Source organism: Dama dama, chromosome 12 (assembly GCF_033118175.1).
Source record: "Dama dama isolate Ldn47 chromosome 12, ASM3311817v1, whole genome shotgun sequence".
Classification (NCBI taxonomy): Eukaryota; Metazoa; Chordata; class Mammalia; order Artiodactyla; family Cervidae; genus Dama; species Dama dama.
Window position 1 is genome coordinate 86,359,396 of NC_083692.1, and position 12,059 is coordinate 86,371,454.

Genomic DNA, 12,059 nt, shown 5'->3' on the forward strand with positions numbered 1-12,059 from the left:
TGGACTGCAAGGAGATCCAACCAGTCCATCCTAAAGGAGATCAGTCCTGAGTGTTCATTGGAAGGACTGATGTTGAAGCTGAAACTCCAGTACTTTGGCCACCTGATGCGAAGAGCTGACTCATTTGAAGAGACCCTGATGCTGGGAAAGATTGAGGGCAAGAGGAGAAGGGGACGACAGAGGATGAGATGGTTGGATAGCATCACCGACTCAATGGACATGAGTTTGGGTAAACTCCGGGAGCTGGTGATGGACAGGGAGGCCTGGCGTGCTGCGGTTCATGGGGTCGCAAAGAGTTGGACACGACTGAGTGACTGAACTGAGTTAATGAGGTGGTGTGTGATGAGCCTAAAGGGGGTGTGCAGAGTGCCCGACACCCAGGAGACTATTTAGCCCCTAGTGCAATCCTCAGAGAGAAATACCCCTGAAGGCAGGCCTGGGGGGACCCAGCGACCCCCTCTCTGGGTGACCCCCTTCTTAGTGTCCACGGAGGGCTCCCAGGAAGGAACAGCGGCCTTTGTCCTCTGGCTACAGGACATCAGCTTCCTGGTGCAGGGCCGAGTGCCGGGGAAGCCCTCGTGCAGCCCCCATCTCTCAAAATCCAGGCTGCCACCGCCCCACAGCCAGGCATCCACCGTGCACAGGAAGCCGGAATCTGACCCCTGGCGGCGGGCCTGGTCTCCATGGCAGCCGTGGATTTATTACCGGGGCCTCCACCCGGCTGAGCGGACTTTCGACTTGAAGCCGGGAAGAAGGGGAACAGGAAGGCAGCTCTGGGAGCAGCGAGCCCACGGGTGGCAGCTGGAGGCCCCGCGATGGTGAGTGAGGATCTGTGTGGCCTGGCCAGGCTGCCCTGGGCTGGGGAGGCAGGGGGCTTTCATGGAGTCCCTTCCTGACTGTTCTCTCTCTGCTGCAGGCCAAGTTTCTTTCCCAGGACCAAATTAATGGTAGGTTTGGTTTGTTCTTTCATTAGCAACTCACAGCAAAATATGGGTCTCGTTAGGCAATTTGCTCTGCTCATGTTTTGTTGGTGGGAGAGCTGGGCCCACCCACGAGCCAGGGGCCGACTGCTACCAGGAAGGGCCTGGTGGAGGGGCGGGGGATAAGGCTTGGAGGTGAGAACTGTCGCTGGTACACTGGTCAGTGTGATTTACGAGAGGGCCTGATAGGAGAGGGAGCACACTCGGTTCTCCTCCAGAACTTGATAGTTGGGGCAGGCGGGGAGAGGGGCTGGTCAGAGAGACACCAGCTGGTTGTGGCTGAGGGCCCCGCCTGAGAAGGGGGCTTTGTAACTGGCTGAGAAAGAGAACAGGGCCCAGGGCTGTGCTCTCAGAAAGGGTGCTTTGTTTAGGCTGTGGGCCTCAGTCTCCCCATTTGTAAAGGGTGAAGGCCAGTGGAGGTGGTCTCGGGGGTCCCTAGTGTTGACATCTGGAGCACTTTATTCCCTGAATCCCCAAACCTGCTGCCCCCAGGCAGCTTCAGTTTCCCACAGTGCCTGGTTCTGTTTCCGTGAGGCCAAGCCAACAGAGTTGGGTTACACAGAACCCCGGGGCCAGACCCGGCTGGGGAGGCTCGGCTGAGCTGAAGCAGGGAGCTGAACTGAGGGTGGGTTACCTGGGCAGGACGTGCAGAGCTCTGGGGACCAGCAGCGTCTATAAGGGAGAGAGGGTAGGTGGGTTACAGGCATCTCCCCATAGGCCTCTTCATATCCTTACCTCTCAAGAGGGGCCAGAGCAGGGACTTTTAAAACCCAAGGCCCAGGATAGGGGCCTCTCCTACCTAGGTCTTAAGACAAGACGTGATGAGTCTCGGGGCTGGAATCCAGCTGTCAGCGTCCCCCCACCAAACCTGGTGCCGGGGCTCACTGACCCTCCCTCTGGGGCTTCTGAATCTCCCAGAAGGGAAGAAGGGAAGATTCCCTTTGTATCCTAAAGTCTGACACAAAGAAAGTGACCACAAATGTTCAGGAAAGGAAGACTGATTGAGTGGGAAGACCAGGGACCTTGGAGGCAGTGGGCCTGGGCTCCAGTCACCTCTGAGCCTCAATGATCTCATCTGTGAAGTGGAAGTAATAACACTGCCTCATCAGGCTGCTGTGAGCAAGAGACAGAGCAGATGGCGGTCACGCATCTGACTCTGGGCCTGGATGTCACCCAGATGACATCCGGGGCCAGCTTGCTCTGCTAGCATGAGCTACGTGGTACACTTTTAGGAATTTTGTGAACCATTGTTAAATAAAGGAAGATGAAAGAATGTCCCAGTCCCTTCGTCTATACAAAAATTTTAAAAAGATGGCTCTGTTGCAATTAGTAGTGCTGAAGATTTGAAAGGTTTCAGTTTAATGGATGTAATTTGCACAAAGGTGAGGAATAGTTTAATAGTAGATCACTCATCAGATGTAATGACAGTGTAGTCATTGGGAAAATAGTTGCGTTCCTTGGCCTGCAGCTTACCTCACTGATGGTTAAATCCAAACTGTAGGTTGGCAATGGATACAAGAGCTTGGCAAAAATTCACTTGTGATAATCAATTGGCTAGATGGGATTTATAATCAGTGTTTTTATTACTTGTAAGTTGTATGCTATACATCCTTAAGTCTACACCATGTACAGATGTCATCAGAGTCAGCTGTTCCATTCCCAGCACAGCTGGTGTTATCCTGGGTCTGGGGAGGATTCTTTCTTGCCGTGGGGCATTTGTATTTTCAAAGGGAAAACTTAAAGGGGATTTTAATCCAGTTTGTTTAACCCAATGCGTTCTTTCATTCAACAATTATGAGCCCTTTTTTTTGTGCCAGCCCCGTTCTAGGGATTAAAAATACAGAGGTGCACAGAGGAGCCCCACATCCTTGTGCTCACAGGGTTCGCCTTGGCGGGAGTGGGGGACCACAGAGGAAAGGAGCAAAGTAAATAGGATGTTGGAGGGCAGGCAGGTCTATCAGGTGGAGGGCAGGGCAGGGAGGGAGGAGGTGTAGAGGTCGTGGAGGGGGGCAGGAGTAGAAAGAGAAGAGCCCTACTGTTTCAGGGCCGGCTGCCAAGTTCAGAGGACCCCCCAGAGCTTTAAAGGCAAGAAGACAGAACACATGGAGATGGGCCCCCAATTGAATCTAGCCCTGCTGATACCAGGGGCCATGGGCCCCCAAGAGCCGAGTGTGGAGGGAGGTAGTTTGCCCCCTGTGGAGTCTGGTCCATTCTGGGTCCTGAGTGTGATATCCCCACCCAGCTACTGTCGGAAGGTGGTCAACTGTCACAGGATGGGGTCTCGGGAAGGTATTGGGCCCATCCCTTGGGCAGAGGCAAACCCAGACAGAAGGTAAGCTGGGGTGGCCAAGACAGGTCCCGTGGAGGAGGGCGGGGGGGGGGGGGGGGGCTGAGTTCAAGCCCTGCGTGCAGGGCGGCCCTTGTCCCTATCCCCAGTGGCCTGGGCCCTCTTAGAGGGAATCAGGTTTTACAGGAACCAATTAAGCCCTGCTTCCCTGGGCCACTCTGGCTCCTGCTGCCCGGTCCTGTTGGTGGTCTGCCCCTCCAAAGCTCAGTCTCTGGAAAGTTCTGAAAGGGCGGGAGGTTCCCCTTCAACCTCTCCACAGGCATCAAAGCAGATAATTGTCCCTAAACCCCACTGCCTGGCCTGCCTTTGATTAGCAAGGCCCCTGAAATCCTAGGCTGCTGGGAGTGGCCTTAATGAGGCAGCTTGAAGGGGCCCTAGGCTTGGGCATCCTTCTGCCATCTCTCCCGCTCTCTGGCCCTCTGGTGGCTTCTGCTTGGAAGTGGAGCTCCAGGGTGGCCTCCTGGGCAGAGCGGGCTGCCCACTGCCCCCGCTGCCAGGAGCCCTTGGCTGCTCCAGCCTTCCTCGCTCTGTCTGCAGCATGGGAACAACCAGGGCCCCTCCCCACAGGGCCGCGGTGCGGATGACACGGGACCTGGGGGAAAGTGCTAGTCGTGGGAGCTGCTTTGGCTGGTTTTGTTACTGTCTGCTCAGGAGCTGCTGGTCCAGGCCTCTGAGGAACCAGCTGGCTGCGGGAAGTGGGAGAGAGCAGGGTGTGAGGAACAGTGCAGGGCCCCGCATGCTCCCGTCGGGGCTCAGGCTGGAGCCCTACCCATGGGTCCCGGGGGCTGCCCAAGGCGGGAGTTTTGGCCAGTTCCACCCCCATCCCCACCCCGTGGTCAGGGCCTCTGTAAGGGCCCCTTACCTTCCCAAGCTCCTGGCTGGCCTCCCCATGCCTCCAGGGCTGGGCGTCAGGGGAGATGCAGGTGGGGCTGGTTCCACTGGGCTGGGGAGCTGTGGATCTGCAGGCTACTTCACCTCCAGAGGGGAGAGAGGGTGCGAGGAGAGCAGTAAGGAAGATCTCCGCAGAGCTGGGAGGACTTCGGGCAGCGCCTGTTGAAGTCTTGAGTGGGGCCAGGGCCTGTGTGAGAGTGTGGCTTGAGAGTTCAGCAGCCCGGAGACCGGCGGCCGCAGCAGTGGACTCAGAACTCCCAGTTGTGATATCTGTCACCATGTATGATGGCCTCTCTGCCAGGCCCTCCCAGAGGGGATTTCTGGTCCTCCAGCAAGCCCCAAGGCATTATTATCATTTCCCACGTAAGTTGTCGTTTGCTAAGATCCCCTGGGACTCTGGTGCCCTGCTGTGGGCTCCTGGTCCCCCTGGGCTGGCCCTGGAAAGAGAGAGCGAGCAGGTTCTCCTGTGTGTGCTGTAGCTTCAGTCAGATCCAACTCTTCGCCACCCCATGGACTACAGTCCGCCAGGCTTCTCCGTCCATGGGACTCTCCAGGAAGGATACTGGAGTGGGTTGCCATTCCCTTCTCCAGGGGCTCCTCCCGACCTAGGGATCGAATCCACGTCTATGTCTGCTGCATTGGCAGGCAGGTTCTTCACCACTGTGGTTTTAGTCAACTGACGACAGCAGCAAGGAGGAAGGAGGCAGAAGGGAGGTCAGGAGGGAAAGGGGATGGGGTTGACCGATGAAACGCAGTTAAACATACATTTCAGATAAACAACAAATACCCTTGTAAGCATGTTGTTCAGTTGCTAAGTCCTGTCCGACTCTGTGACCTCATGGACCGAGGTTTACCTGAAATTCAATTTACCTTGACAGCCCTGGATTTTTCTTTTTTTTTTGCTGGGCCTGGCCACTCTAGGAGGGGAGGAGGAGTGGGAAGCAGGCAAGAGGAAGGGGAGGGGCAGAAAGGGGGGGAGGACAGAGAAGTGGGGGGCGGGTGGAAAAGCGCCCCTGACTCTCCCTTCTGGGCTCTGGCAGAGTACAAGGAGTGCTTCTCCCTATACGACAAGCAGCAGCGGGGGAAGATCAAAGCCACGGACCTCCTGACGGTGATGAGGTGCCTGGGGGCCAGCCCGACGCCTGGGGAGGTGCGGCGGCACCTGCAGACTCAAGGGATAGGTGAGTGGGCCCGGCTGGGCAGGTTGCACGGGAGTCTGGGTGAGCGGGTGGGCCCTGAGCCCTGTAGCTCTTGTCCCAGGGACGCAGGCAGGCGGGCGGGTGTGAGCAGCTCAGAGGTCTGAGGGGTCAGTGTCAGCCAGACCTCTCTGGCTGGGGGTCTGGAGGCACCTGGCCAGGTGTGCTCATAGCAACAGCTGACGCCCCCGCCCAGAGGACCGGGGGATCTAGACATTTCACCACCGTTGTCACAAACCTGCAGTCCAGACAGTGCTGAATGATCCCAAGCATGTTTTGATGGAAGTGTCCCTTTATTTAGTATGCGTCCTCTGCTTAGCTCAGCAACAGCATGAAGGAGGCACTATCCTAATCCAAGTTTTACAGATAAAGATCAAGATTCAGAGCCCAGCTGGTAACTTCTGAGTCCTTAAGCCAATGGTGGAATTAGATTGGAACCAGATTCTCATTTCTAACACTGATCTCCGAAAAATTTTTCAAAACTGCAAGAAAATGTACAGGAAAACCCACCCAAAACGTTACCAAGTTATCCTCTGCTGATGTGATCATGGGTGATTTTTCATTCCTCATTTCCTCTATTTTTGACAAAGGAAACATACTGCTTTTACAACCAAAAACAACTTGCTTTTTGTTGGTGGTGGCAACTTTTTTTTTTTTTAAGAAAAAAAGAGGGAGGAGTATCAGAAGCCAGGATGGCTGTTTGCATTGGTAGCTGGACACTCAGGAAGGAAAGAGGAAGGGATGGCCTGCAAGGAACACTTGATCAACAGCCCAACTGGACCTCCATTGCCCCACCTCTCAGACGGGTTCCCACTCTCTGCTGGGGTTACCCCGAGGCCCCATCGGAGGGCGACTGCAGCGGCACTGGGAGCTTGTCCTGAGGCCGGGCTCGGGGTGGCCTCTGAAGGCCCCAAGCCTGGTGACGGGGGGCTCAGCCAGCAAGAGCCCCTGCTTCCGTCTTCAAAGCGTGCTGGTTTCCTCTGGTTTCTGTCTCCTTCAGACAGGAAGCCGTGGGCAGGGGCAGGCACTTCCGATTTCCTGCAGCTGGAGCCCAGCCTGGGCTGAGGGCCCCAGGCATGCCTGGAGGAGGGTTGTGGGCTGGGGTGGAGGCTGCAGTGAAGGGAAGGGCAAGTGAGTGAGGCTTGAGCCCCATCATCCACCTGTCTTTGTAGCTGTGTTGCAGCGACTGTCAAAGGGGGAGGACAGACATGGATAGACATGTTGGTGCACTTCCTCCAGTTCAGGGCGCGAGAGAAGCATCCAGAAGGGGCAGAGGAAGCGGTGTGTCATCCTGGTCTTGTCACTGCTCTGAATCGACTATGCTCTGAGTTTGTCTCTTTAGTGGGCAAAATGAGATATCCAGGCACTGAGGGTTGTTGGGAAGATTAAACGAGGCATATCCATGGTGGGAACTCAGCAAGACAGGCTGCAGCCTCTTCCCCAGGAACACAGCCACCATCACAGTGCTTCCTGAATTAGGTGGCTCTTGAGCTGGCCTTGAAGGCTTGGGCAGGAGGCCAGCTGACATCCCCAAGAGAAGCCTTTTCCTCCTTGCTCACTCAGCTGTTTGGGGGTTTCCTAGACAGAAATGGAGAGCTGGATTTCTCTACTTTTCTGACCATCATGCATATGCAAATAAAACAAGAGGACCCAAAAAAGGAAATTCTTTTGGCCATGTTGATGGCAGACAAGGAGAAGAAAGGCTACATCATGGCATCTGAACTGCGGTCAAGACTCATGCAACTGGGGGAGAAGCTCACCCCCAAAGAAGGTAATGGCCTGGGGCCCTACCTCCCAACAGTGGGAGGTGACCAAGGAGTTGGGGGCACACCAAAGTCCAAATCATGCCACGTGGGTTATGTAGACATTGCATTTGATGGCATTTGAATGTTGGGACTAGATGCTAAGCTTGGTGAACTCTGGCCTGGAACCTGGAAAACAACTAGGGAACTGTGAGTGGCAGAAGTTAGCCAGGGTGAAGGGACAGTAGGGAAACCCACTTAGGATCTACTTGGGCATTACTCTATGTTTTAAACTTTCACTGTGGGCCTTCATTTAGTGACTATTGACACCTCTAGGATCACTAGTGTCCCCCTCATACTGATTAGAGAAACAGGTGCAGTGTGTGGCCTGTGACGAGCAGAGCTAGGAGCTGGACACAGGGCTTTTAAGACACTGGGACCCCCCTCCACCCCCCGACCTTGCTCAAGCTCTCTCCTTTCCCCTCAGCTGTCTTCTGAAGTTGCTGCTGCGGCCAAGTTTCTAAATTGAGATGTTACTTTGCTCCCTTTTCTCATGAGTCAGGCAGCTCTGAGCTCTTCCAGAAGGAACGTCCTGTCTACCTTCCCTGTCTTCCTGCCTCAGAGCCAGATGAGGGGCTTGGGCCTTCCGGGAAAGCCCGATGTTCATAGTGAGGGTGACCCCGATGCTGAGCCCTTTGCAGATGTCCTCCCAGCCGGCTGAGGGCCGAGTCCAGCCACAGCAGCCATGCCAGGCTGCCACCAGAGTCCACACCCACCAACCCCCGAGGCTGCAATTTCTAGGTAGGCCGCTGGACTCACCTGTGATTGGGGCAGGAGGACACAGTGGGTGGAGGAAAAAGGCTCGCTCCAGTAATGACGGGCCTTTAGCCTTTGGTAAAATCACAACAGACTTGAATCCTGGCTCCCCCTCATTCTGGGGGAACTCAGGTGAGTTTCTTAACCTCTCTCACCCTCCTCAGTTTCCTTGTTGGGAAATGAGGTTACAATAGGCAATCCCTCAGGACCCTGCAAGAGCTAACATCCTATAAAGCAGCCTGCTAAGATTTCATCTGCAGTCACAAAGGCACAGTGCAAAGCAAGTAAAAATAGCGCTAGAGAAGGCAGATGGCGCTTCCCCCGCTCTTCCAGGCTGGTAGCTATCACGCTCCCATCTTTCACTGTGGCTGTTTTAACGTGAACAGGGAATCACAGGCTCTGCTTCCCTCCCGGGCTCCGAGGACACTACTTGGCCTTTTACGGATCAGGTGGAGTGTTAGCAGAGAGGCCAGCAGGGGCCTTCATTCCTGCGGTTAATGATCTGTCTAAAACAATACCACGGTCCCCAAACTCAAACCTCCCTCCCATTTGTTTAACCAGTAAAGAAACATTTCAAAAAACTGGCAGTGTCTGCCAGAGACTGATATCCTTTTCCTCTGTCTATGGGAGATAGGAAAGGTGACACTGGAAGTAAGACTCCTTTACCTTCAATGATAGAAAGAAAAGTTGGTTTACTGCAGAAGCATCCTTGGAGCAGCTGAGATGGCTGTGGGGGAGGCCTCTTTCACAAACCGGTTCCCTGTGCCGTTCTAACCAGAACGCACCGTCAGACTCCAGCTGCCCCTCTTCTGGACAGCTGGAGGCTGCAGTGATTGGTACCGGACCTGTCCACTGGGACAGTGTTAACCAAGTGGTTGATGGGTAGAAGCTTCTCCATGAAATAAGATAAATTACAGGCTCAGTGTTCTAAAAAGACTCAGAAGTACTATCAGCTTAAGCACAGTGCACAGCAATTACAATTCTGAGGAGGAGGCTTAAGCAGCAAGTCACAGGTGATACTTCCTCACTGTCCAGAGTTGTGTTGGGGCTGTCTGGGGCTGGCAGAGTTGACATAGAGTGAGAGAGTTTTGTAAGAGGGGGAGGCGGGTCCTGAGAAGCCACCATTGAGAAGTGTCAACTGAACTGGCTCTCCTTGTCAACTCCTGGGACAAGCTTGTATTTTACCCCAGGAATCCAGAACCAGTAAATGTAGGTTTCTTTCTTTTTCTGAGCAATATTGGAGAACAATGGCAGTTTTTGTAGGCTTTGAGCTTAAGACACAGTTGAATTTATTTTCTCTTGTACTATCCTACCTCCAAAACACTTTCAGAAAGAGGTGATAGTGGCAGATACCATTTGTCACCAAGCCCCCTCTTGGGGTGGGGGGATGTCAGGCCACAGTCTGGGCTAGGGGGCCCAGGATGGAGCAGCAGGGATGTCTGTTATGGAGGGTGTCTGAGAGGGTAGGCGGTAGAAGGTAAAATCCAGGCCAACGCTTTCTGGAAGTACTGGCACAGGAGCCAGATATTTCCTGAAGGAAAAAAAAAGTACAAGGTGGTTTCATTGACTGAATCCTTACCAGTACACCCCCCATCCTGGCCCCTGCAGAAAGCCTGATGAACTCAGAATTGATTCCATGGTCTCCAAGCGGGAGGGAGTGGGTTGTCCTTTTCTGTTCACTGGGTTACTTCCTCACCTATGGAAGCAGTCAGCTGGAGGCTCAGGGGAGACCTCGGGAGGCTCAACCCCCAACTCGATGCTTTATCATGTGACAGTGAAGCCAAACTGAAAAATTACTGTGATTTATTGCAGTGGAGGATCTCTTCAGGGAAGCAGATATCGAACCGAATGGCAAAGTGAAGTATGACGAGTTCATCCAGAAGATCACCATTCCTGTGCGGGACTACTGAACGAGAAGGCAAGAGAGCCTCCCCTGGGCCTGAACACTCAGACTGATGGATGTTTGAAAAGAAAAGTGTTCCTTTCACTTGCAGGAGATGGCAAACACAGCAAGATGACAGACCTAATCACAGTAAGAGGACAACAAGGAAACAAAATGATTCCAGCTATGGGATTAGCATGTCTTTAATAAAATTTTTTACTGTTTTAACAACTACCATTAGTCTAGCCCTTTACAGCCTGTGGTTTAGAGATGGGCCAGGGGTCTAGTCCTGACACTGCCATTTCCCAGACAGGTGATTTTGGGCAAATCATTTCACCCCTCAAAGCCTTAGGAGCCTCACTAAAGTGGATTCTTGCTTCTTACCTCACGGAGCCTGTTGAGAATGGGCTTTGCCTTTGCAAACTGTAGAACACTGTGTAATCCTGGGTTGCCATGATTGTGCTTCTCCTAAAAAGGGCAATTTGCAGGAAGACTAATATTCTGTATTTGGGTGCTGGAACCATCTTCCACATTCCCAAGATGAGATGTAGCTGAGAAACAGCAACAAGCAGAGAGCTCCGACAAACTATGGCAACATTTCTTGCAGCACCAAGTATAAATTCTCATTCCCAGTGCATACTAATGTAGTCCTGGATATTCATTCGTAAGCAGAATATACAATAGGTTAGAACAGGTAGCATCAGCTAAACGTTGGGAAGAAGGATCTGACTACACCCCAGACCAAAGGAAACCGGGTGTGACAAGCTGCATTCACTGCGGCCTTGCGGAGCTTGAGAAGACTCATTATGATGCTTCTGTCAGAATTTTGAGCTCTTCCCTGGCCCATTATCAGAGAGGGTCATGGGACTAGGATGGGTTTGTTTAAGTGGGTCAAACTGATGATGGCTTCAAGCTGTTTCCTCAGGACTAGTGGAAAGTAGTAAGGTGATGGAACAGACCACAGCCGTGACACAGCAAGAGCCCTGCAAAACTGTTCTAGGGGTACTGGTCCTGCCGGGAGCTTTTCTAGCGTAAGTGGCTTTTTAAGTTAGTTACGTGGCCGGGAGGTGCCAGGCTGGTACTGCCTGTGTACTCATCAAAGTTCTGGATCCATTGCTCGAGTCAGCACAGCCCTAAAAAGGGCTGGAGTCACACATCAGCATGTTGAGGGGGGAGCCGGGCAGAACTCAAAGCACAGAGATTTTCATCCTTATATGTATCAAAACTGGGCTCTCTGGGCTGTGGCTTTTTCTAATGGTGCCTTAGTAGCGAAAGCAAAAGAAAACCAAATTAAGAGGGAGGTGTGTCTGTGGGGAGGTTTACACAGGACACAAGTTTGAGGGCGATGCACAAGGGAAACTTCAGGGGACAAAGCAGTCACAGTCGGTGTAACTATCTCAGTAAGGATGTGTGGCTTCAGACCAAATGGAGGTCCTGAGAAAGGAGAGTCACTTTTGTTTCCCCAACAGTGTAACTGCCCACTAAATGATCAGGAATTCCTAGGAGCTGGAGAGAAGGGTTATATGGGGGCAGGCAGAGGTGAACTTGTGATTGTCTAGCTGGGGATCTTAGGCTCATACGATACAAGGGCAGATCCAGGTTTTGTGGGATCTGAGGGTTATACGACTCAGCAGCCTTCCAGAATAATACAAGAGAAATACAGAATTACTTTGGGCTGCTCCCAGGACCCTGGAAGAGGTCAGAGCAAGTGAGGGGCTCTCATGCTTAAACTTCATTACCTTCATGGTAAATTCATCTGAGGCTGGTTAGATGCTGGCACACCATGGAGAACTGCTATATTTCACTTTCAGGCAAGGCTCAAGGATCAAGTTCCACATCGACTGTTAACCCCTCATGGACATGAGGAAGTTAGTCCTGCATAGCCAACCTGGAATATCAAGGATTAGACAGTAGATACCTGGGATTTAGATGGACAGGAAAAGGAAGTTCTGGGCTATAATAGTAAATGAGGGTCCAGTCCCTCAAAGCTTGGCCTTTATACGCTACTGGGTGGTACTCATATGGCTTCCAGGCAAGTTTTATGAATCTCATTTGTCTAACAGGAATCTGAAGTATAACTTGCCAAAGACACCTGAGTGGTGTGTAGTGGCCATTTGAACCTGGGGCTCATGTCCACTGACCCCGTGTTTTAAGGGTGTTCAGTGGGTAGGATTCCAAGATCCTGGGATATGTTCTAATTTAAGA

General features: G+C 52.8%; 1 protein-coding gene across 2 annotated transcripts; it reads left to right on the forward strand.

Moving 5' to 3' along the window:
- The first annotated feature begins 4 nt into the window (after positions 1-4).
- Positions 5-10,089, forward strand: CALML4 (calmodulin like 4). 2 transcript variants are annotated; one of them, XM_061157995.1, is made up of 6 exons: positions 5-818; positions 917-947; positions 3,223-3,312; positions 5,259-5,399; positions 6,997-7,185; positions 9,785-10,089. In XM_061157995.1, exons 1-6 carry the CDS (start codon positions 816-818, stop codon positions 9,880-9,882), a joined length of 552 nt encoding a protein of 183 aa, XP_061013978.1. In that variant the 5' UTR covers positions 5-815; the 3' UTR covers positions 9,883-10,089. The 2 variants fall into 2 exon arrangements, with proteins under 2 accessions (XP_061013978.1, XP_061013979.1); XM_061157996.1 differs by lacking the exon at positions 3,223-3,312 and having other exon boundaries at positions 672-818.
- The last annotated feature ends 1,970 nt before the right edge of the window (positions 10,090-12,059 follow it).

Coding starts and splice junctions, on each gene's coding strand:
- CALML4 (XM_061157995.1), top strand. Junction 3,313..5,258: donor GAGGCAAACCCAGACAGAAG/GTAAGCTGGGGT, acceptor GGGCTCTGGCAG/AGTACAAGGAGTGCTTCTCC. Junction 7,186..9,784: donor GAAGCTCACCCCCAAAGAAG/GTAATGGCCTGG, acceptor GATTTATTGCAG/TGGAGGATCTCTTCAGGGAA.